Source organism: Taurulus bubalis (assembly GCF_910589615.1).
Source record: "Taurulus bubalis genome assembly, chromosome: 8".
NCBI lineage: Eukaryota > Metazoa > Chordata > Actinopteri > Perciformes > Cottidae > Taurulus > Taurulus bubalis.
Genome location: NC_136596.1, coordinates 10,196,865 through 10,223,467, shown reverse-complemented (window position 1 = coordinate 10,223,467; position 26,603 = coordinate 10,196,865). Strand labels below are relative to the sequence as shown.

Below are 26,603 nucleotides of genomic sequence, written 5' to 3'. Positions count from 1 at the left end.
CTGTGTGCACTGTAAACCTACATGTCCCACGTGTATGGGCTGATGGAGGTTACTGTAACCTCAACTATTCTCCTGCCACTGTGCCTGGGCACTGATAGTTTTGACAGAAAGACTACAGACAACTGCGAAAGGCAACCAGAGGACAAACATATCATGGTTGGATGGACAGACAGTTGTATGGTAACAATACCCTGATGAACCTTGCTTTATGGGTTTTTTAAATATAACGTATCTCATCTAATAGGGCCAGAACTTAGTTATATTTTTGTTTTATATTCAGTGGTGTTCATCAAATAACAATTACTCATCACCGGCAAAGTTCCAAAGATTTCAGAGGACCCTAAAAAAAAGCAACAGCCGATAATTCAATTAGAACCAAATAGCCTTCAATGCGTAATGTGCCGTCGACTCGAGCGCGCATTGTCCTCCGTGAGAGGTTGAAACGGGGCAGGGTGAAAAGGACCCAGCAGGCTGTGCTTTTAAAAGACCCGAGGAGACTATAAAAGTGGTTTCATGCCCGCTGCAGTAGGAGCTCAGCTCGATATGCGCAGACAGACGGAGGTAGGCAGAGCAGAACAGAGAGAAAGGAGCACACCGCACACTTCACTCCCACACGCGCAGTGTTCAAGCTTTACGTTCTAATGTTGGCTCTCTGTCATAGGTAGAGACCAACCAGAAGCGGGAGTTTACGGGGTGGCAATTTCCTTTAGTTCACTTAGTTTGAAGTCATATAGTGTTAGACACCGTTTTAGTTAGTCAGCCTTCATCATTGCGCTACTTTAGTAAATAGGATGCGCGTCTTCTCCAGCCGACCCGGAGCTGTTTGACACATTTCTCCCACCGAGCTGGATTCACTAACCGGTCTGCTTTCTCACCGGGGGGAGTTGGGCTCACTTATACTCTTCTGGCCGTACTTTTCATGCCACGGAAATGGGACCGCGCCAACGGGAGAGCGTGTCCGCGCTTTGTAGTAGAAGTTTGCTTTGGAGTGTGCTGATAATCTGGCTCACCACGTTTGTCGAGGGGACCTGGAAGACGGGACTTTACAAGACCTACTCATCTGGGGCGCAGACCGCCTCTCTAACCTCAGTCTATCAGAAAAGGTAAGGGAAGCACCCACTCACTTTATATTGTTATAACACATGACCTCTGGATGTATGTTCGTCCTCAATTATGTCTTGTGTTGCATCCACACAATAACCCCCTTTTGCCTTAGTCTATATTTTTTAATCGTGCAGTTTTTATGTCCTCTTGTTAAAACAACACTGCAGAGTGACTCCCATCACCATCCATCTACCAGGTCCTATTGTCTTCCTGACAGCTTGTTTCCTTTTTCCTGTGATGGCAGCACACTCTCTTTCGTCATTGTTGTCCCCGTTCACCCAGCATCTCTGTGTGAGGAGCTCCAGAGAGCACCTCCACAGTCCCCGAGGTGTGTTGTGCTCTTTGAAATTGGCAGCAGGAGACTCAGCAGCAGCAGCAGCAGGGTCAGGGTGCTCTTCAACAGACCACCTGTAGTCCCATCTGTCCTGTCAAACCTGCTCCTTTGTGAATCCCAGTGGTTAAGACAGGATGCATCTTGAAGAAGTGTTAAAGACAATGAATGAGGAGGTGATGATATTTATGGCTGTGATAAAGTGCACAAGATTGATAGCATACGAGTAGGTCACTGAATGAAACGGGGGATGAGACGGTCACCACTTAACTCCCATAAGAGCGATACAGCTCTGCTCCCAATGTTAGTGTCCGAATGTTTAGCTTGGACACTAGCCAGTGCTTAGAGATGACTGGACGTTTCCCATCTTGCACGTATTCATGCTGTCGGGTTGAGAGCGTGTGCAGATTCGGGTGTTTGGGCCAAACGTGACCGGAGGCTGAAACCTCTTCTCTCTGATGAGGCCTGTCCCTCTGGGTGTGTCCAGGTGGCTTTCAGCACTCCCAGCCTCGCTCCACTGGCTTCCCTCTCTGCTCTGCTCCCCTGTCCCTCATGGCTAAAGGTTTGTTGACATGTTTACTAAACACAAGCAGCTGGGACTCCACCGCATCTGGGCCTGTTCTGGACGGGAGAGATGAGTTTACAGTGGGTTTGCTGCTGTTAGTAAGTGGCAAGTGGAGGAATGTCAAGATAGAAAAAAGACGGAAGGGGTTGTCGGCGTGAGTCAGCCGCCGTCTTTGGAGGCAGAGAGGTCAGCGGGTTTGAGGTGACATGAGAAGAGCTCAGTCCACCTGCTGCCTGGCCTGCTCTGTGAAAGCAGCAGTTTATGGTGTGTCAGCAAAGCCAAACAGTAGCAGAGGGATTTCAGAGAGCAGAAGGCTCTCTCATGGGCTCGAGCAACGTGACACTGACTGACAGAAACTTAACTTGTCATTGGTGTGCCGGCACTTCAAAGGAAGTGGCTATTAATTTTAGCAGACTGGGATTCTGTCACAGGAAAACCTTCTCTAAGAATGCCCTCCCTCACCAGCCCTGTCTTCACACAGCGATTACCCAAATCAAAGGGGATTAACAACTCTCGAGTAATTTCGCATTCGCTCTGTTGAGGAGCTGATAAAGTGTTCATTCACCCTTGTCCTTCTTAACGACTATATGAGCTCAGTACACTGAGGGTTATGGGCTAGCTGCTTCTTTATTTCTTGTCTGGCCCATTTCTTTATCCTCCCTCGGAGGACTTGTCATGGTCTGACAGGCGGTCTGAACCCCGTGGCCACCTTCATTCCTCACACATTTAAACCATATCCACACTTTCTTTAAGCATGGGAATGAAGATGACAGATTCCAGTAGGCTGAGCCCTGTGTGGCTTAAAGCAGAATGGCTTTAGATTTCAAATAACTTTAAACAATGAATGTGCTCAAGGAAAATTGTCCGTGAGTATTAGGAAGCCGTCACCAATTGCACATTAAATCACTGGTGGCTGATACATTCATCAGGAGGGAGGGAGACCGTAAACCAGTAGAGAGCTGCAGCATTTAGTAGATTCATAAACGAATGATGCTGAAATTTAAAAAAATTAGATTGTTCCATCTTTTCCAATGTGAAGATTTGTAACATTATAAACCAAATATTTTTGCATTAGATTCTAGTTTTTAAAATATATTTGCTTGATTCTCTAGTCTTCTACGATTTAAATTTCTTCTACGATTTTATTAGTCGGAGGAAATTGTGATGGCCTTTTCCCACCATTTTATGAAGAATCAATCCAATAATCATAGAAATTAATGATAATGAAAATAAGCCATAAAACACTGTAGGTGACCAGTCCAAAGTGTCGGTATCTCAGCTCCACATGATTATTCATTCATGACTTATAATCAGGCTGTATGTCATTGGTGTGATATAAGTGCTTTCTTCAGTTGAGAGGAATTCCCTTTGTACTTTCCAGCCGGAACACTTAAAGATGCACGCACCCGTTACACACAGAGACTCTTCAGAGCTCACAGGTGTCCAGGTCTGAAAGCTCAAAACAGACAAAGACAAATGAGAGTTTTTCTTGTTCCTTTGAGGCTTCTGTGAAGAGTCACTTAGCCCTGACCTTCAAGGCCTCACGGTGGGGCTTTGATTATCTTCACATGGAAAACACATCTTTGAACCTGCAATGTGACAGCCCACCAGCCTTTTATATTCTCTGTTAATTTATCATCAAAATACTTCAGATTCGTACACTATTATTGTGTAGGTTGCTGTGGTATTTCTGTTTTTCCTAGAGCTGCAGATTATGATTCCAGGAATGCTGTATCTCTCTCTCTTCATTAATTTCCCTGTAAATGTACTCTCTCTCTCTCTTTCTCTCTGTCATTTTTTGTTTGCGCCATATTCATCATGTGCCTCTTCTATATCCCGTGGGGCCAAGAGTGCCTCATAATGGTCTTTCCTTCCATTTCCCTGTTCCCATCGGAAGCACCTTTGTGTGACCCGTATGATAAAATAACCTTTGTCTCCTCTCCTCTGCTCTGTCTGGCCGTTTGCCACATCTGTCTTTTGTCCTTTGTTCTCCTCGAGTATTTTTCCCACAGACAGAAATCTAGAGAAATTCCTTTACATTTCTATCCAAGCTGCGTTTCTAACATATCTTTGAGTGCTTGTCCTCCCACAGTACCTGAATGGATGGGTAGGAGTTAAGTGAGTTACTAGTCTGGGACATGTTTCACTCCGTCTCACCAGTGTTTTTGCCCTCATCAGCGAACTTGTCAGTTCACACAGCTCCCAGTGTCATCCTCCCCACGCAGTCTGCTGCAGAATGTGCACTAACTCAGTGTAATCAAGAAAGGCCAAAATGAGGTCTAGTAGAATACAGCATACCTGTTCAAGCTTTTTTTGGAAAAGTTCATCCATTTGCATTAATTTAGGCACGTTTTTGTTCCCCTCCAATGTTTTACTGTCTTGGCGTCCGGAGCGTTGAGAAACAGATGGGCCGGAGCTCTGATTTTTCCGTCCATTAAAGATTAAAGATTTATTTCATAACTGTTGGCTGTGACTGAGCAAGGGTTGATGATTTATTTAGCTTGGGCCTGGCGTTCAGTGTGCCATGTGTGCTCAGAGACCTGATACTCGCTCAGCCTGCTTGGTGCTTTTGCCAGTGAAACAGCATGGTGCTGGTGGGTTTCACACTTCTTAACCCAAGGACGCCTCCTGTAACAGGAAGGTGCTGACTATGAAACATTTTACATTTAAAGACACCAAGCACACCAAGTGTCCCTGTATGAATAAAGCCAGGTAACTCATATTTACTGGCAGGCTTGTAAATTAAACAAATTTGTAATCTTTAGTCTTCCACATTCCAGTGGAGATAATAATGTTACCTTTCATATCTTAAAGCATTCCTCCTCTCTGCAGTGGAGAAAGTATTGTTCTTGCAGATCAGTTACATACTGCAGGTATTGGTTGTCAAGCCCTTTGGGAAATTGTAAACCCTGTTATGCCAACTGCTTTTATTATTTCATTCACTGAAGCAGCAGCGGTTGGCATTTCCTCTTTGGTAATTGCTTAAGTGCAAAGCAAAGAGAGAGAGGGAGACCATAAAACCCACCCTCACATCCCCCTCCTACCCCCTGGTGACAATCTTAGCTGTTCCCAGGTGAAACCTCGTCTCAGCCTGGGAAACTCAGATGTTTATCTGTTGGGTCTGGAGGATAAGCGGTGGGGAGGAGTTGGGCTTAGTACCCCCCCTCCTGTTACTCCAAGCTCTACCTGACCACAGCTGCTCCTTCGATGTCTGACATTTTCCACTGATGATTAGAGCAATTTTTTTTCAGGACAAGGGAAAGCAATCATAGGGTAATCATATAGATCTGTGTTCATTTATGTAGCCTTAAGGCTGATGGATATACTAAGATATGGTGGGCTTGTATTTAAATAACATATGTGGCGGATGAATTCCCTCATTACTTTACTTGAGAAGTTTAGGATCAATTCAAACTTTGTCTTACTTTTGCACACTGTTTTGCACACTGTTTGCCGCCTTGAAAAACTCAAACAATGAGTGGCTGAAACGTAGCAGCAATGCTGCTGAAAATACAAAGGGAAAAATGCAAATCAAGGCAAACACAACATCCCATAACATATAGACACAGTTGCGTCTGAATATTTAGTTTAAATAATTTTTCTAAAATTAAGTACTTTACTTTAAGAGTCACATTTTTCAAAAGCTTTCTGTTTTAGTGTATTTATTATTAGAGTATGTATTATTTATATTCAATCCAGTTCAATTGGAAATCTGTAATAATAAATATTGTTTGGATGTTATTCAATTTAACTTTCTTTATTTAATTTGACAGTCAGTTGTTGACTACTGTTTATTCTGGTAGGTAGATTATTGCTTGTTGATCACAGTTTATGAATACACATATACATTTTTCTCCGGGCTCAAGAGGTTTACTAACTGCTGTTAAAATGAGAAGAGTATTTTACAGCCTTGATGAATCTTTTCCCTTAAGTAATTTTCAGTGTGGGCTTCAGTGAAATAATGTTTAAACATTCAGTCATGGAATTAGAGTTCAAATTATAATTTTGATTACATTTTTACTTGCATGTCTTTGAGTTGGGGGTTAACCGGATCACCCGGAGTAAAAACCCTTCAAACAGGTGGAGAACATGCAAACAGAATTTGTGTCACAATCTTACAGGGAGAAGGTAATGGTGAGAAAAAAAGTCAGGACGTCACGTCCGTCATTTTTGTTTGACCATTCCATCGCATCCTCAAATTGTGTCACAGCCTTACAGGAAGAAGGTAATGGCCGCTGTGGTGAGGAAAAGACAGGACATCACGTCCGTCATTGTTGTTTCAAAATTCCATCGCAGCCTCTGGGTTGAGAGTGAGGGGAACAGTTTTGTTATTTTAACCTGCATGTCTTTGAGTTTGGGAGAAAACCGGATTGCCCGGCATAAAAACCCTACAAACAGGTGGAGAACATGCAAACAGAATTTGTGTCACGATCTTACAGGGAGAAGGTAATGGGAGGGTGGGAGAGCAGATTACTCACCTGGCCTCACTCGCCTCACCTCTCTTCTTCCTCAACTTCTTTTGCTTGTCTTTTGAGTTCCTTATTGTCTCTCTTCATCTTTTCTTCCCTCTCCCTTTTCTGTGTTTTCAGTAACTAATTTTCTTCCTTTTCCTTCTTCTCTTTTATCAGCCTCTTTTCTACCTCCTTTGTTGCTTTCTTTGCCTCCTTCTTCATCTGAGCCTTCTCCTTGTCAGTTTTTTGGGAGAGCTCCTGAATGTTCAGGTTAGATACCTGAAGGTCAACAAGTGAGGAGCTTGATCTGGTCCTCCATTTGGTTGACTTTGTCGTCCTTTGCGGCAAGCTGACACTTCATCTGTTCTTCCAGAGCACTCTGCCTCGCTCTGGGTGATTTCACTCTCTTTCTCGTTCCGCTTGGCCTCCAAGTTCTTTGCTTCAAGAGCCTTCTTTTCACTCGCTGTTTCAGTAATCAGATTATTCTTTTCCAGGACGACCTAGTTCACCTTCCTGTTCAGCCACTGAAAACGGGTGTGTTTCTCCCACCAGTTGAGAATCGCTGCTATAGGCTACATTATTATTATATGAATGGAAAACATCAAGATGAATCAATAATCCAGACTAAACTGCAGCAGATAAATAGTCACATCAAAAAGAAATACCTGCAGTAGTTTCTAGATGTGCTCGCTGGCTAAGGTCTGTGTGTGCGGCCCCCAACCACATGTGGGGATCGTAAATTGGAGCTGGTTCTGGGCTGCTTCGCATCCTCCGCCATCGGCAGTTTCCTTTAGTGTAAACCGTCTCTCACACACAAACATATGGTCTCACATATTGACAAACAGACGTTGGGGTGAACACACTCCCACTCTTGGAAACACATTGGCAGCAGAACACACAAAGTGTAGTTGTGTGTTACGAGCCACACGGTCTCTTTGTGGTTTCTACATAGAGCCCCCTTCCTATATGTCGACTGATTGTGTAAACACAGGCCATTATAATTGTTGTCCTCCAGCTGTAGCCATGGGATCTGGTTCTTTGTACATTTTGTTGTTAATACAATAATAGTAACACATGGCAGCTCAAACAGCCTCGGTTTGTTTACATATATTAAAGCCAAAAAAGAAGAGTAATCAGCCTTCAGTGTTTAGTTGATATGATAAGAAGAGTCATAAGATGAAATTCGGCTCTTCAGCTAAACTTTTCTCATAAACATATCTCATTGCCTCTACACTATCACAAACAGATATCTGCTCCTGTTAGAGGGGTAATTGAACTAAACCAAACCAAACCGATTAGCTCTCAAATGAATCACCATTAATTTTAGTAACATGATTTGGTGCCTTTAGCCTAATGGGGGACTTTGAGTGCTTCACTGTGGGATCATTACAAATTTTGCTTCTGGAGGACTAAGAAATAACTAAAGCACGGCACTTACCGTAGCCTGATCTAATAATCTAAGAGTCTAAGTATCAGATCTTAACCTCTGACCTTTTCATGAATGTTTTTTTCTCTAGAAGGTTTCTTAACAGCCTCAGTGATTCCTGATGCTATGTCTCCTGAAGCCTCTCTGGAAAGGAAATGGACTCATGACCCAGAATTAACCGTGTTGAAAAACTTTAATCTCCGTATGGGACCTCGTCCTCCTCTTTATCCTGAGGGACTTAACCTCTTCTGAGAGCCAAATGCAAACGGATGTGTTTTGATAGAAGAGAGAGGCCGCAGTGTAAATACAGCCCACAATGCACTCCTGCCAATCTCGTGACTGATTAAAACCATGTAAACACCATAAAGAAGTTTGAAAACAAAAGGATGGAGTAAGGGATTGAACAATCTGAACCCGCGGGAAAGGAAACAACAGATTGAATGTGACTGTATGGGTAATTTCCTTTTGTGAGTGTCTTATCGTGTGAGTGTAATTGTTTGAAGTTGTTTTGAAAATGTTTTATTCTGTATTTCTGTTCTATTACTTACTCTACTTCTCCCTTCAGGAACTGGTGTCCTCATACGGTCACTAGGACGGTGACTTGCCAGGTGCAGAATGGGACAGTCCTGCAGCGAGTCTACCAGACGTGCCGCTGGCCGCAGGGATGTACAGGAGGCAGGTGAGAAGACGACTTTACCACAACCTTTACTGCTGTACCACTAACGTGAGCTTTTTATAGAGAATAACGCACTTTAAAATACTTTAAACAACCTCTGTGGGAGTGTTATTTGGTATTGTGTTTAATAGCAGAAACATGGTTATCTTTTTAATAATCAATGTCATTCTTTTTCTTTGACTTTCATCTTCCACTTAGCAACAACAACTACAGATCTATCAACAAACCATTAGCAAAATGACTGCAAAGCCACAGTTATACCTAAATACAATAAAAGATCTGTAATCCAATAATTCCAGGTCATTTAAAAAGGACATATACAGTTTGTTAGTATCTAGTTACTCTTGGTAAAGGATCCTTATTCTATGATTTGGTGGCATTTAGCTGTGAGGTTGCAGATTGCAGCAAACTGAAACTTCTCCCGCGTTTCAAGCGTGTAGGAGAACTACGGTGGCTGGCGGGAAAACGCTCTATCTCGGAAATTAATACCAAATTCTCAACATTAGATCAAAAGGCAACGCAGCTGCATGTTGTGTTGTGAGTAACGAACTACTGATAAAGTTCATACAACAAGTTCACACCTGTTCCTGTGGGCAGACAAAAGGCCTTGTGGGATATGAAGGAAATAATAAACGTAAATGAGGGGGGTTGACTGTTCACTGCACCAACAAAAGGGAGAATTCACAAAAGGATTGCACAGCTTTTGCGGCCGTTAAACCTGAACAAATACAACAAAAAGAAACCGTGTAATTTTCAAAGAACCTGAATGGGGTGAAATGCACATAGCATCTCTGTGCTATTTGCATGTATTTAAATTAGGTATAATGCATACATTTGATGCGAAATCATCCAATCGAGCCACATTGCAAAAGTAGTCTAATTCACAAAGTGATAATAGCACTTACAGTGAAATTATTAGCATTGTCAGAGAGTTGATGCATTTATATACCGACCAACTGAGATATTAAATCCCGAATCAGTTTTTTCTCTGCCTTGTCTGTAATTCCTTGCCTGAGGTTTTGAGGAATGCCTCTGCACCTCGTTGCTCTGAAACTGTAGCTTGCGGTTTGAAAATTTCATTTTTCTTTTTCTCTCTACTATTGTTCTGCCTACAATGCTACATGGATAATTGCAATCAGATGCAAAAACGGGCACATTGCACTCAGCTACAAAACTTGTGACGCACAATTCAGTGTGCTATTAGCAGCCTCAATCCATTCTTTGTGGATTCACCTGGGAGAAATCAAATTACAGCAGTTTAAAAGAAAAAATACAAAGTCATCAAAAATAACTAAAGCAACTCACTCAATCACAAATGTTACTGTCACACATACGTGAATGAGATATATTGAATTTCGTGGGTGTGTGACCGTGCTCTTACACATTAACTTAGCTCTCAGAGTCTCAGTGCAGACACAGACAGCTATCCTTACCTGTATGCGTCTGATAGCTTTACATTTTTGTGTGTGTTTTGTTTTAGCTACAGGACCGTGGTTAGACCTTCCTACAAAGTGGTGTATCGCACCGTGACCTCCCTGGAGTGGAAATGCTGTCCAGGTTTCAGCGGCGCTGCCTGTGAAGAAGGTAAGTCGAAACAGAAGGACTCAGAGACACATGCACACATTAGTTATACAGCAGCTGATAGAAATGAACAACCGTTGGGGCTCTAGAAGGGCCATCTTCACAGTCTTGGACTGATAAATGGTTTATTGTGTCTCTGTTTCCTCTTTTCATCATTCTTCATCTCCTCAGGCGTACCCATTTATTACCATCTGCATCCCTCTGTTTTGCATTGCTGTATTATTGCCTGCATGTGTGCTTCCAATACATGTGTACGAGTAATACTTTAAAACAGGAGTGATTTCATGAGACTTACATAAGGCAGCTTTAGTTAAGAAATAAGATCCTTCAGGGCCAGTCAGATACTTCCACACTATTAATCGGTTTTAATGTGTTCATTGTAAAGAGTCATTGTACTATGTAAGGGTTGATTCTTCAGTGTGGTTTTGAGTTTTATGGTCCAGCTGCCTCCAAGTCTTCATGCTCTTAAATTGCCATGCTAGCACTTTTGTTTTCATTTTTTCAACTACAGTAGCTGCACACACACACACACACACACACACACACACACACACACACACACACACACAGTGTATAATGACTTCCCCTGGCACTGGCCCCTGTGTCTCTGCAGTCTGGGGAGAAGGGTGGAGCGTCTGTTTATGTGGGGACCCCGGACTTGACTGGGTGTAACATAAATCGTCAAGCTTTGCGACACAAAGGGCAATAAATGTTTACAGTGTTTAAAGTGGTCACTTTATTTGTTCTGCTGAAAGCATGGGCTGTTTTTCTTTTTTACGCTACCCCTCCCAGGTGAACCATGAGCAACGCTCTGCCCTCCCAGTGGTCTGTTGGCTGCTGCAGTTGAGGCTTCAGCTGGAGAAATCTCTCTACTTCTAAACTGCCTGAATGCCATGCTTGTTTTAGAGCTTCCCCACTTTCAAAGTCAAAGAACACATTGATAACCCAGACTTTACTTAACAAAAGCAGAGGAACACACAGTCAAACAGGGAGGAAATTATCCAATTAAGTTGTTGCCGGAGGAGATTCCCCTCCGGTTGTCATGGCAGTAGTGGGGGGTGCCGAGCCAGCGGGGATGCTAGGATTAGCCACTTATCTGAGCGTCGTTCCGGGTGGCTTAGATCACAGGCGGCGCTGAGGAGAAGTGACAGGTCCCATTCACAGGGCCTTTACTCTCCGGCACCATGGATGCTATCCAGGGCCACCGGTGCTTTGTTCTGCTACTGCCGCGTGAGCAGAACCTCTTGCCAGCGCAGAACCTGATATCCCGCTGCTGTCTGCCTCATTCGCCGCTTTAAGGAGAAATACAAGCTTGCCACACGGGCAAAGCTGGAGACCGGATTGTGCTTAAATCTGTTGCCATCATTTTACCAAGAGAAGTCAAAGCTACACACGTAGTTCAGTGGGTGCAAATTTCAAATCCAGGGTCTTAATTCCCGTTTGTTGCGCCATCTGCAAATCTCTACGCATTTCTTTGTAGCTTTCCAGACGGCTTTGAGCACTTGTTTGACCTTGAGTTTGGCCTAATTAGAAAGGCTCCGCACAAAAAGCACCTTTGTTATATAAAAGAACAAACAACTATCCTCCTTTACAAAATCTTCTGTCTAGGTCAGACATTAGAAACATATTGCTTTTGATCTCATAAATCTCATAAATAACAAACACCGGATACATATATCTGTAAAAACCTCTTTTGGAGTTCCAGTGTTGCTTATATACCTTTGCTCCCATCATCCCTTTTCCTCTGCGTGTCTGCTTTTCACAGACTGTGGAAAATGTGTATGATCCGCTCATTTACTCACGCTGCCCTGCTTTTACTTCCACCCTTCTCTCACCAGGACAACCCAAAAGCCTTCTGGCCACGTCTGACTCCCAAGTCCAGTCTGCATTACAGCAGATCTCAACAATGTCCATACCAGCAGGACTCTGGGGCTGCTTTAATGTTCAAGAGAGGACAGGAAGTGCGTTTTAAGCTGACAGCACGGTCTTGATATGCATATATTGGAAATGGGGATGAGAGAGTTGTTTTCTCTTGTGTGTCTCTGTTCTCACCCGTCTGCCTGCCAATCGATTGGTCAACATATGTAAATCAACAGGTCCAGTTCGAAGAAAAAATAATGTGTTTCTGTTTTAGGTTTTAGATTATGCGTTTCCAAAGTAGCAGATATAAATAAGAGAACATTATGGGAAGAGTTCACGCCATGCTGTCATCCAGTCATACACAGGCTAGTGGGGCTTTTTGGCATGTCACACTCCAACTGAGGGCTCCAAAAGCAAAACATTACATCACACCCAGGCTGATAAACAAATTAACGCCATCAGAGTCCAAGCGCAGTAAGATAACACTGCATCAGACAGGAACCTTTCACATTCACTCTCTTTTTCTTATTTCCTCACCCTAACCTCAGGACTTGGCTGGAATTCCAGGCCAGTGGTGTAATTACTGGGTCCTAATTGTTTTCTATGAGGTTTGGGAGATATTGTCTTACTTGTGGACCGGGAACACAATGGTCTTTATCTCTGATTGAGCTTGTGGAAAAAAAGGCTAAGTATTTGCAGATGGAAACACTTTTATAGCTTGCCAGCAGCAGGGATTTAATGTATGCCTGGTTGGCTTTGGCATTCCAAGTAAGTAAATGCTTGTTTTCAGATGGAATATTCTAAATTGTGCTACATCAACATCAAACACAAATTATACCTCATTTAGAAGTGCAAAAATGTAAATGAAACATTATTACTTTAGAGCTGGCCAGTGTCAATACACAATGCAGCAATGGAGGATGATTGCATGCTCGGCAGTTGTGGATATCAGTCAAATTCATAATTTTGCACTTTGCCCTCTATATGTTAATTTTGATGAAGTCTTAAAAGTGTGAAGATGGCACTAAGAAACATCAGTAGATATGTTTGCTTTGTTTTGATTTACAGCACTTAAAAGAAATATGGGTTCAGCTTATCGCAGGAGGGGGCCGGCATGACATACAGCAAAACATACGGGGGAACGTAGGTTTGAATTAGCACGGCTGTCAAAGCCTTGCCACGGGGGTACCCATCAAGCCATATCTCGCAGCCAAGCGGAGGCTGCGGTTTTTGGGTTGCAATTACGGTGTGGCTGGGAGGCATCGGCGTGCTGTCTGTAATAAGCCGCAGAAATGTAATCTGTGTTTTCACAGCTCAGCGCAGCTTATCGCAGGCCTGCACGCTAAACCCCACAATTTAAACATCAGTCGGCTGCAGCTTGCCATTAGCAACCGAAGAGTGGGAGTGCGTGGATGCCGATACGTGTCTGTCTGACTGCCAGAGTGAATGTGTGGGCGGAGGAGCGAGGTGTTGAGGATTTGTACAGTCAGGGATGCAGCTGTTGGGCGTGATTAGCTGCTTTAATGGCAGCCGGCTATACTAGCTGTGAGGGAAGCAAGGTTAGAGGGGAGGGAGCTGAACAAGAGCAGGTGACCTCCACCCCTCTTCGACCACACAGAGCAGCACCATCAAAGTCATGACACAGACAAACATGGAGTCGGCTTTTCATTTAGCCCTCCTCTTTTCTTTCAGTCACATTCCTGGATCCCCCTGTGTTTGCATTAGCAAGTGTTCAATATGTTATTCTCCCTTGCTCCAATTCATTCACTAAACAAAACCACAACAGATTTGATGTCAGATGTAGTCTACTCGAGGGTAATTATGCCCTCATGAGACAAGATTCACAAAGACCATATAGAAACCAAAACAATTGTTCCTCTTTCCTGTCGGTCTTTCTTGTCATCTGGTTTTCTTCTTGTGTGCATCAGGTTTATGAAAGATCCCACGATTATGTCCTAGAAGGGCTCAGGTATTTAAATTAGAATGTATACTAATAATTATGATCATATTATTATGACTTTTTTTAATAAATGTTCCATGCGAACCACATACAGAGTCTGTGGAGAAATATAGTCATCAGAGTATAATAATGACTCCCTTTGCCTTCATGGTTTATGTTTGACTGTAATATTGCTAGGCCAAAAGCAAAAGACAGCCACAGTTATGATACAATATAATTTCGCCAGATTCAATTATTTATTTCAATTCAATTAGTTGATTTAATAACATAGGTCTATTTGTTTACCTGTGTATTCGGGCATTAAGTCTGTTCTTAACTCTTAACATAAATGGCAGTGAGCTTCAAGAAATGCAGAAAATTCTTAAGCTGAAAAGTTTTTAAAGTTTCATATATACTTAGCCTTGATTCTGAGTTAAATTGTATGTGTCTGGTTCCTGGACTAGAAATGACTCTTCTGCTTACTGATTTATTTATTATTTCTTCCCCGGGAGTGCATTGAAAACTGTTTTCCTGACATAAAGTGGGCCAACTCAGTTTTTTGCACAAGCAGTGCAAAAAAAACTTTTAGGGATGAAAATAGACACACACACACACACACACACACACACACACACACACACACACACACACACACACACACACACACACACACATGCCGTGGCAGCTGGAGTATTCTTCTGTCCCAATAAAGCGGAGGCATTTCCCCTCACCCAGTAGTTTAAGTGGACTGGTGTGCTGACGGAGTAATCCACAAACAGACAGGCTCTTTACAGCCTGAAGGATCCCGCAATCAGGAGCAGAGAGAAGAAAGACACTCTCTTCTCGGGCAAGATAAGGCCAACTGAACTCGTAACAGAGCTTTTATCATGTAGACAGATGAAGAAAAGAAAAGGCTTTTAAAGCCGCCTCACTACTGGATGTGTGGGCTCTATCTTCTTTCTCTCATCTCTGATCCGCTCAGCAACTGATGCCATTAAAGCTGCATCAACCCCGTCCATGATGTCGGTACTGTTTAACGCAGCGCTTGTGACTTTAAGCCGGCTTTGAGAAGGTAATGAAGCATATTCAGGGTTTTGACGTCAGCAATGATGGAGTGGGTGTGCCCGGGTCCTGTTGGTTCCAAACTTTGTTCTGTTTTAGTCTTCCTTCTCCCTCTTTATGTAGCTTTGTCAAGCTGTACAGTGCATTTTTAATTACCTTCTTTTGCTTTTACGTCCCCTTTTATTTAAGATAATGACTGATTGATTGAATTTAGTTGATGACTAAAAACAGAGAAAAAAACTGTTTTTCACTTTGAACTCCTCCAACATACAACAAACATCCGCAAACAACACAATTAAAAACAGTGAAACTAGTGGAAATGCTGAAGTCGGTGTATTCAATTCATTGCTCGTGACAAAATATTCAAAATGTAAACTGAAGAACAACAGCACATTTGAGAATCTGGAGTCAGAAAACATAACCAATCAGTCAATCATCAATTATAGCAGATATACTTTCTCTTAAAGTTTAAACTCTACAACACAATTTCACTCTTTCATTCTCTTGCTATCAATGATTTAAATCCCTGTAAAATCCAGTCATGTCTCCTTCGTGCTGGTCGAGTCTCCTTCCTGCTGGTCGAGGCTCCTTACTGCTGGGTCAGTCTCCTTACTGCTGGTTGAATCTAATTACTGCTGGTCATGTCTCCTTCCTGCTGGTCGAGTCTCCTTCCTGCTGGTCATGTCTCCTTCCTGCTGGTCGAGTCTCCTTACTGCTGGTCATGTCTCCTTCCTGCTGGTCGAGTCTCCTTACTGCTGGTCATGTCTCCTTCCTGCTGGTTGAATCTCCTTACTGCTGGTTGAGTCTCCTTCCTGCTGGTTGAGTCTCCTTACTGCTGGTCATGTCTCCTTCCTGCTGGTTGAGTCTCCATTCTCCTAAGTGCTGGTCATGTCTCCTTCCTGCTGGTTGAGTCTCCATTCTCCTATGTGCTGGTCATGTCTCCTTCCTGCTGGTCTAGTCTCCTTCCTGCTGGTCATGTCTCCTTCCTGCTGGTCGAGTCTCCTTACTGCTGGTCATGTCTCCTTCCTGCTGGTTGAATCTCCTTACTGCTGGTTGAGTCTCCTTCCTGCTGGTTGAGTCTCCTTACTGCTGGTCATGTCTCCTTCCTGCTGGTTGAGTCTCCATTCTCCTAAGTGCTGGTCATGTCTCCTTCCTGCTGGTTGAGTCTCCATTCTCCTATGTGCTGGTCATGTCTCCTTCCTGCTGGTCTAGTCTCCTTCCTGCCGGTCTAGTCTCCTTCCTGCTGGTCGAGTCTCCTTCCTGCCGGTCTAGTCTCCTTCCTGCTGGTCGAGTCTCCTTACTGCTGTCTCACCCCTAACTGCTGTAGATATAGACGACAAAAATACAATAACAACAGTTGTTTTTAGATGAAATATTATTATCTTATGTTGTATTAGTCTGTGGGTGTTGTACACTCCCAGTAGCCCTGATGATCTAGCTGCTCATTTGTTATGAGTTCATAAACATGTACAACGCCACATAAGAGACGCTTGAGTGTTGTGACTCAGTGGGTGGGGATTTCATAAAGCCGACCTTCAAACCTTCTCCACTCCCATGTATACGAAACCACAAACAGACGAAATCGCAAACAGACCACCACATCAGAGATGTTTCTGTGGCGGGTCGTGGTGACATCATTTATGGCCTCTCATGTCACAGACCTCCCAAACACCCCCAGCCCCCTCCCTCCAGTTCGGTCTCAGTTTCCCAGCCACTAAACGCTGCACTCTAGGTTAACATGTAGAATTTAAAAGTCATTGCCCCCGTCTGGCTCCTGAGCTCTATTTCTGTGCTGGTCTTTGCATATATTTCCATTTGCTCATGTGCTTGTGATAAGCTGCTCCGAGGTGATGAGTAGAGTGCTGCTGATGGTTGTGATTAGTTCTGGATTGAAGACTAGATCGGAGACGAGGTTTGGATGTACTGCATCAGCAGTCGGCCTAATTAGAGACATTCAAACTAGACAGAGGAGCCAATCGCCTTGGCTAAAGAGAAATTACCTCACTGGATTGGCTAGAAGAGAACAGAGCAGAGGATGATAAAATTTGTCTCTAGAGATCAAATTTCCGACATATAAAGCTGAAGCTACACACAGTTGGTAAGGTGGGACTTTACAGTAAGATTGGTTGTACAGTCACAGACAAGAGAGCTGTGAGAAGTCTCCTCCTGTAGAGTGTCTTTGTGTGTTCAGCTTGGTGTTCAGGCAGGATAGTGTTGCCAGGTGCCACACATCACATAAATCCAACAAAGAATCCAAATTAATTTCCTGAAGAAAGTTATCCTAATTCAAGGCAAACTATCAAACCAACTATCTGGGTACCCAAGATCTGAGTTTGCAACTTATCGTCTACACATCTATGCCAACTGTCTGTGATACTCTTCATACTACATCTATTGTTAGAATACTATGGGCTACGACTACAGTGTTTATTATGGTATTGATGTGGTTATATGTTGTATATTTTGCAGGCACACTATGAATTATAGCATGTAAGCAAATAGGTCGCAGGTAAAGCCTCACCATCTTAATGTGAAATACAGTCACCAAGAGTTTGTAGAAGGTTGTGAGTAACCACAATGGATATCCAAGATCTGCAGAAATGTGATTAGATACTGTGATTTTGCAGATCCAGGGTCAGATTTTTATTATAGATAATTGACATAGTACATTGGTTAAAAACCAGCTCTGTATCATTTCACTATTGTGGAACACAATAAATTAATGACGACCATCTGAATGTCAAAATGATCGTACATAATAATACAATAAGCAGCGTGTAGATCTCACACATTGCAACTTTTTATTGTCCCATATAGTGTTTATTATTTAATGTATTTTGTAAATTATTTTGAATTGCAATTGTGTGTGAAGGTGTGCTATTTGAAACTAAATCTGCTGCATGTGTTTGACTTAAAGCCATCTTCAGCGCCGCAGAGTTGCACAGAAAGTGGTGTTTACCCTGCACTGATAGAGCATGTAAGACATGCATCATTTAGGAGAGGGCTCATATCTCCTTTGCTGCATTTTCTGAGGTCATGTCTCAAGGGCTTCTCTTCATATCCACGCACACACGGGTCTTCACGCACACTCAGACATGTTCCCTCTTCAGTGCTGCACAGACAGCACTTCCTTTGACCGTCTTCTTGTTCACTTGGAGACACACATCTTGTTGAGATCATCTCAGGGGCACAGGGAAGTGCGGTATGCTTCAGTGGTCCAGGACCAGCCCAGCAAGAGGTTGTGGCAGCGCGCTGGTGAGGCAGTGTCAGGGGCTCAGAGCCAGAGAGGCCCAGCTGAGCTCATTAACAACAGGACGTACCCCTGAACCTCTAAACCCAGACCTGCATTCCGTCCGCTCCGCTGCCCCCTGGGACTCTTCCAGGGGGGCTTTAACAGCCCCGTTGTTTTGGTTGGATCCTCGCCACGACCAGAGCCGAGCTGTGCATGACGGCTCCCCCCTCCTCTGCCTCAATCGGGACTATAAATTCAGTCCAGAGAGGGTGTCTGTGTGTTCCTGCTTCCTCAGGTGTTTATGGCTCTCTCACTTATTCATGCTGCACTCACAGCCAAAGCCTGGCAGCAAACAAACACTCGCACACACGCAGACATGTTCTTGAAACACCTGCTCCCACAAAAACAGACACACATAAATCTAGTCTATATGTACAGACATGTGACTCAGTCTATATTAAACCTGAATTACACCACGGATGACTCGGGTGGCACAAACATGAGAAAAAGTGAGATGAACTTGCTGAACTCTGTAATCAATAAGCTCGGTACAGAGACACATGCTCACTTTCTCTCTCTCTTTCTGAATGCAGACACGCTGTATATGAGTTGCATGTGTTGCCTTTGACAGACTGACAGGGCAGTAGATCACAGCTACTGTGCCAGAGTTATTAGTATGCTGCTATTATTGACTGAGCGGGTGAGAAACAGAGGATGATGTCAATCATGTCTCTTTTCATTTCTGTTGGTTGCGCTCCATGTTGTCTTCCTTAAGGGCTCAAGCTCACCTCATGGGGATCGCATGTGGCCCCATGAGACCATGTCTGGTCAGCTTTATGGAGACAACAGGGCTGACAACCTGATGGGACAGTCATGAAACCAAGTATACAGCTGTTAAAGGTTCTCTTGCTGTACTGTACTGTTTTGGCAGTAACACGGTCTGTGTTGATGGGGATTTATGTGTAATTGTGCGACAGTGTTGCTGTAGGTTCTTCCGGTACCAGACGGATCGTACATTATCAGATTATATTGTGCTTCAATTATCTTCTCCACTGTAATTGTGTGGGAGCGACTATGAAGGCAAACACAGGTTTCACAGTATAAATGTGGTGTGTTACTAAACAGATTAAGACTAAGCCTTCACCGTCTTGCTTCACGTTGTTTTCACTATCGGCAATCTGAATTAACGATTTGACCACATTTTCACAAGCAAAAATACCCAATATTCCCCAGTTCCAGCTTGTCAATTGTGAGGATTTTCAGTTTTTCATTGTCTTATGTGGAAGGTAATTAATACTGTTTGGCTTTTAGTCTGTTGATTGGAAACAAGCTATTTGAAGACATCAGCTTTTGCGTTAGAACATTTTAAGGTAAGCTCCTGACATTTTGTTGATGAAACAATCAATCAAGAAAATAATTGGCAGATTAATCAATGCAAATGATCCGTTAGTTGCAGCCCTCCAGTGAGAAAGCATGTTCCCTTCTCAAATCGGGTTACGTGAAGGCACTCCAGGAGGTACGTGAGATAAAAAAATAAATGATCAATTTCAAATTAGCATCCATTGAAAAATCTTATTTAAAAAAATTATTCAATCAGATATAAGTGTAAGTTCAGAAACAGAATTGTATGTTTTCAATTAGACACATGTCACAACGCTTTGTATTGCATATTTTTTTCAACCAAAAATGCTTTGCACTGGTTAGGGGGGTACTTGGCTGAAAAACTATTTCACGGGGGTTACATCACTCAAAAAAGGTTGAGAACCACGGCCCCATGGCATAGCTATCAGCTACGACCACAGGCTATGTTGTCACTCTACAAAATACATGTGGCTTTAGAGGTTCACGTCTCATTGGGGCTGAACTGTCCACAAAATGACATATGCTTCTCATTTTACACATTACAGAACGAACGAAAATGAGGAGGAAAAGTAAAAGCTTTATTTTCACTGTAGACATTCTTTGGATGTTCACAGTGGTTACATATTTGTAGTTCTTTTATCCTTTGTGTATAACATCAAAATACGTGACTCAATATCTATGGGAAATTATGTAAATGTTGACACTGATATGTCAGAAACTTCAGTTCAGAGGATCTGGTACTGAACCGCTGCCAGCCCATAAATTGCCCTTTTTGGACATCCCCCATCATTACATCCTATTTACAAAAGACCAAAAGGATTATTCTCAGTTAATGCGTTTTATATGAACCCTTCACTTTGCCTGTGTAAACCTAGCTACTCGAGTAAACAGGGCCCTATTGAAGCAGAGTTACTAAATCTGCGGCCAGATGGGTTCTCGACCCCGAGACAAAGTGGAGAATTACAATTTGTCCTGAGACTCGGAGCTCAGCTCTCTCTTCCCTCTGGCCTCGCTCAAAGGGGAGGACAGATATATTCCCTCTCTCCTAGATGCAGTAAGAGATGAGTGTGTAAAACGAGAAAGGCTGTACTAATGAATGGGCGGCACGGCTCCAATGGGACACGTTTCCCCAAGCGCTGCCAGGTAGAAAAGGCAAAGAGAGTGAGAGCAAAAAAGAGGAAGTGTTTTTCCTCCTCTCTTGTTTTCACAAGTGGACGCTTGAAAAGAAATAGGATGGCACTGTTGTGTTAAACCAGAACATATTTTAAGGGACATGGCGAGAAGGGGAAATGGAGGGGTGCTCTCAACTGGAAAGGCCTGTTCATGTTACTGTTAAAAGGACAACGAACAGGCTGAAGTAATAACCATGATGAGCATCGTTCATACTTCCTCTGTGAGCCATAACCACAATGTTCTTTCGAGGTACCTAATCTTTTCATAATGTAACTGAACTTTAGAAATAAAATTAGATTTGAGGCTCCCTCGTCTTTGTGTGCTCCGTCTCACAGTCCATGCACCACTACCCCCTGCGTGTGGTTGGGCAGCCATAGGGACGCCAAAAGGGTGAAAGGGCAGAGAAATGAGGGGTGCAGGGGTTTGTGCTTTCCTGCAGAATAATAGCAAGTATTGTTCCTAAAGCGGCAGCACTGTATCAAGACCAGCACAGGATATTTCTTAACATACTTATTCGGTGTCAGTCTTGAATTTCTGTAGTGAACTGGTCATGCTAAGGGAGTACAATGTGTTCCTTTTAACGTCAGAGTATCAGTGGGTCAAAAGAATGATTAAATCCGGAGAAAGCACCATGTAAGTGCCTCAACATCTAGGAAGATGTTTAACTGAGATAGCCAGGGAGAATTGAGTGCACTTTGTAATACATGGTTGTGGTCCAACTGTCCTTTGTTCCCCTGTTTTATCTTCATCTTCACTGAAGACTGAAAACTGTAGTCAGCATGGATATCTGCCCAGAACTGAATAAGAGTGACAGTTAAGTCTCTGCAGTGGATTAATATTTTCTCTGTGGAGGACTTATTGTGATGGAGGCCTGAAACCCCTCCCGGATGAGCGCAGAGGCCGCAGAGGGCACGCTGGGAGATGAATTACAAACAATGCTCAGTATCATGCATCCATCAGAGCAGCTCTTTTCCGCCAAGCTGGAATTCCTTTCCCCTAGCTGCACCTGACAGTGCAGAAACCTTAGCCCGAGATCCCACCAGTTCACTTTTTATTCCAAAAGTGCAGCTGAGTTTTTCAAGAGGCTCTCAGTCACGACCGAGGCAGCTTCTGTCAGCAGCAAGCAGCCGCCCTCCTCTCTGGATGAGCCTGAAGGACCGATCTGAGAGGCTGTGTGCAGCAGACAGGTGGAGCCACGCTTGCCGATCGTCAGCAGTTTGACTCTGATGCTAATGTGTGAATGAAAGTTTTGGGTTAGAATTTTTGATGAAAAGTGTAGATGTTAAAAGGGAATGGCATAACGCGGTGCAGTTGACTGTGCAGAGGGAAAAGGGACCTGCTTAATGGCCGAGGAAAAAGTCCACAGAGACATTGTGAAACCCTATCTTTTGATGAACACTAGTTAGTCACAAAATCACTCAACCTGTTTCGGAAGTTGTGGAGCACAACGTTTGTCTGTGTCGTCTCTTCTGAAGAATATTATTATTATTATATATAGGAGTTCAGTTTGTGGTGATCACGGTGTTGCAAATAAAAGTTTGCAATTTGGATGGGCGGACCCTTTTTGACTTTCCTCCCAAGAAAAATGACAGCATTGGATTATTTGTTGTTAGGAAAGGACAAAAAAAGGGTCAAAAAACTTGTTGGACCCTTGAAATGACTAAATATAATGTAACTATCGCTATCATATGGCCCCCGTGGGAATAAGCTCAGTGGATGCACAAACCTTTGGGAAGTATAGTCTGCATGACTCAGCCGGTGCACAGATACAAGATACTTTGTCGCTATGAAATCAGCCCTGAGGCTCGAAGGATTTATCTCATGATCTCATGTATGAATTATGATAACCCTTTGCATTTGTTAAGTTTTCAACCTCACAGAAATAGGGAGGAGGACTTTGTATTAAAAACTACTTTTCCCCTTGTGTAGAGTCTGTTAATCTCACCACCAGGTGACGTCATGTGTTATTCTGAAGCTGTAAACTGAATTTATATATAGTGGTCTGGTGAATAGTTTTATGTAAATGGTGTATAATGAGTTTTCAAGGTTGGTTTTCCATTAATTGTCACTTGTGTTTTGAACAGCTTTCATAAGTAGTTTAACACTCTGCAGATAAAACAGAAACAGTCCACTAAGTCTGCAATTAGCTTTCATCTTTTGTGTGTGGATGTTGAAACGTAATCTCTTAATAGTGACTTTTATGAATCAATTAAAACGTGTTGAATAGCAGAGGATGGAGGGTGAGTAAGAGGATTAAGAGCTCATGAGAGGTGCCGGTGATGGTTTTTGGCTGACCGCTGCCTCTTGAAATCCTTAATAAGCAGCCGCTCTGTACTTTAACCTGTCTGTGTTCTACTACTGTGAAGTAGTACAAACACTCTCTCGTTATCTTCCAGTGTGACATATCCTGATATACTGTACATTTTTTGGGCTTGGAGTCAGACAGTGGGACACATGCATCCATTTTTTACTGTAGCTCCAAATGCCTGGAGAGATCAGCCAAAGACCTCCATGTCTGCTCCGGAGCACAACTCACACTGCCAGAGATCAGCGATGAAGAGGGGAGGACAGACCGGATACACACATGTTTGGAAAACACACACACACATATATACATGTACACGCTAGACAGACACACACACGGGAGACATATTTAGTCAAGACGAGCCAGATGTTTTCTCTTAGTTTGTATGTGTCAGAGCTCTCCGCTCCCTCTGACGGAGGAGTGTTAATCTCTGGAGCTAGGAGGTCGGCACGGCTGCTGTCATCGAACCATTCTGATAGTCAACACCACATCGACCATGGGGGGAGGGGGTCCCTGTACGTGATTTAGACCTGAAAAGCCACAAAAGACCCTGTAGGTCTCTAAGAGGAGAAGTCACACTAGGTCTCTCAAACTGGACAATGAATCTTTATCTTGACCTCACTGACTAAATATGACCACCCATCTCTAAATTACTTTTAAACTGCTTCAATGATGATATAGTTTCTGATAGAACAAATGCTGTTCATGTGGTGATTACTACTGTGCTGATAATTATATATGTATAATATATGTATAATTGCACATTAATCATTTGTTTCAGTCTACATGTGTGGCTCAGTGATGCTTTCAACAAATACATGTCCTTTAAGTCGTATTCAATACTTTTTAAATGTGTCTAAACATGTGAGCTGGTACAGGTTATTAAATACCTCTCATCATACATCATTTATCAATCGAACATTCTCATCATGCTCTGGCTACAGACAGTGTATGAGGATTCGCTGCTTTTCTATGTTTTATAGAATCCCACATTGAATATCTTTGAGTTTTGGAACAACAATTTGAAATTGTATGAACTATTTTTCTGTAATATCAGATTCAAATCGGTAATCGATTAGTTGAGCAATCCAAATGAACAATTTAATTTATTTATTTTTTTACTATTTTCATTTCATAAAAAACACAACTAATTGATTTATCAATCATAAAAAATAAATGTAATTTGCGTCCCTACTACAATATAGATAGCTGTTACTAAAGAGTCTGCTAGTTTGTCTTGAGGTTTCTCACAGTGCGGTTGAGAGGGAGAGCTGTTGTTGGAAAACTTTGTGAGTGCCAGCAGGGAGGAGTTTGAAGGGGAGCTTGTGTTCCTTTGTAATGCGATGCTGAGATAAGAGCAGCATCCACCACGTCAGCCCCTGCTGGAGCCCGCGGGGTCGTCCGACCCCTGTTGACCTGAAGCTGTGATCACACAGTCTGTTTTATTAGCTGACGGGAGCGACATGATGGATGCCTCGGCGCTGTTCGCTTCTCATTTGGTTGTTTCTGTAAAGGCAGCGACGGTTCTGCTGCGTTTTGATGTGTGTTTCCTCTGATCCCGTAATCTGCTCGCACTCCCCTGCATGGGAGCCTCTCCTCTGTATGTGTGTGCTTTCATCCTCGGGTGCTTGTCTTCACACAGTCAGCTCTGTCTGTGGGCATGTTGTGTTGGAGTGCTTTTCAGAGATAAGACCCTCATTCTGATGTGTGTTTGAAGACACTGTGAATAAAAGCATCTCATCTTCCTCCCTCTATCTCCTATTTTCTTCTTCTTCTCTCTTATCTTTACTCCTTTTTTATTTTTCCCAGCAGTTTTCTCATTTTTCTCTCTCTGAGTGATCCGTAGCGGAGGCAGTAAATTGCAGGGCACTTACGAACTGTGGGAGAGTTCCTGTGTCACAGTGTTTAGCCTGAGAGCGAATGTCAGATTAACACCTGAACTCTCCATCAGCTAGCATCTCTGCCTTAACAAATTCAGAGAGTTGGACATAAAATAACTTTTAAGAAGGAAGAGTGCATCAGTGAAATGTTTCAATTATCCAGAGGCCTTGCTGGTTTGTGTTAGCAAAAGCATTTGCAAAAAAATCACCCTTCGTAGTAGCCTGAGCAAGGAAACCACTGCTGATTTTAATGTTTGGGCTCATTTATTATGAAGTAGTCTTTTTGTTAATGTCCGGGATTAAAGCTCATATATTGATATACAATACATGACAATTTAATTTCAAATTTGAAACCAGAGTAATAGCAGCAGTGCTTTATTTTATTTTTTTTAAACAAAAAAGCCAATTTAACTATACATGTCTTAGATTTTTAAATGAAAAGATAATTCACAGATAATTCTCCAGCAACTCTTAGTTTGTAAACGTTTAGCTTTCAATTAGTGTTTTTATAGTATGTCATACATGAGAGACACTTTATAGGAAAATACTTCCCGATAGATGCACTTTATGGACCAAATGCATATAAATATGTATTTACTTTTGTTTTCATGCTCTTCCAATTAAAACGTACTTTGCAAAGTGTTGTAAGATGACCCTATTGAAAGGGTTTTGACCTCTTCTGACCAATTCCCTTCTGCATGCAACTTGGAAGTAGGTGTAAGTTGTGCCAGAAATTCCTACTCAACATGATTCAAACAAACAGGTGTGACAACAAACGGCTCCTCCTTTATTTTCTTTTATTTTGCTCTCATGCCCAAACCTTCCAGGACCCTGATCTGGAGACTGTGTTGTAAAAAAAAGACAGCTGTGTCGGTATTTTTGTCTTCTGCACGGCTCAGCTCTGCACTGCCCCTCTTTAGCTTATCATTTCTTTGTAGAGCACACGGAGCATGCATACTTATCTCCAATGGTGCAAAACACAAATATACCCCCACATGCTAGAGAGTTTCCATCTGTCCGAGGAGGCAGACATGAGACAGAACCACATGTTGGAGTAAGACTGGCCAGGCCTGAGGTGTTGTCGCTGGGTTTGGGTGTCGAGGGTTTGGTGTTCCTCCAGACGGAGCAGAGATAGAACATATAGATGCAAAAAGACACACGAGGCAAACAAAGGGCCTTCGTGGGCAATAATCTCCCATCTGGGCTGATGAAATAAAGAGATGTGTGGCATGCACACATAATCAACTTTGTTTTTTGTTTGCTAGTTAATGCCTGTCATGATTATGCTTATCTGCAGGGTGCTGAAATCCTCTGAAGGTCATTTTGTTTATTTTCCGAGGGAGTTTCCAAAGCATGCAAGTGTTTGTCGTCAGGATTGAGATGATGCTGATAGCGCTGACTCTGCATGGATTTGCCTTTGAAATTCCTACTTCCAGTCATTAGTGGCATCCACTGCATGCACTGTGTGTCTGCTCTTGGCGTGGGCTTTCTAAAGAAATACTGCACATCACATAACTTCCTGTTATAATCTGAGTATATTTGAGGATATACTCCGTTTATACTCCAGGGTGCCCAGAGGGTCTCGCCATGTATTCTCTGTTAATCCTGCTGTTCTATCTCTGACAGGAGACAAGAGCTCTTATCCATCTCTGTGTA

At 42.8% G+C, this 26,603-nt stretch overlaps 1 protein-coding gene across 1 annotated transcript in view; it reads left to right on the top strand.

Annotated features, from left to right (window-relative positions):
• Positions 1-930: 930 nt before the first annotated feature.
• Positions 931-26,603, top strand: part of emid1 (EMI domain containing 1) — a gene marked incomplete at both ends in the record, with an annotated part of 50,339 nt that continues 24,666 nt past the window's right edge. Inside the window, 3 exons of the mRNA XM_079222596.1 lie at positions 931-1,103; positions 8,443-8,556; positions 10,034-10,137. Of these exons, the coding sequence (XP_079078722.1) occupies positions 931-1,103; positions 8,443-8,556; positions 10,034-10,137 (391 nt within the window). The remainder of the gene's footprint in view (positions 1,104-8,442; positions 8,557-10,033; positions 10,138-26,603) is intronic.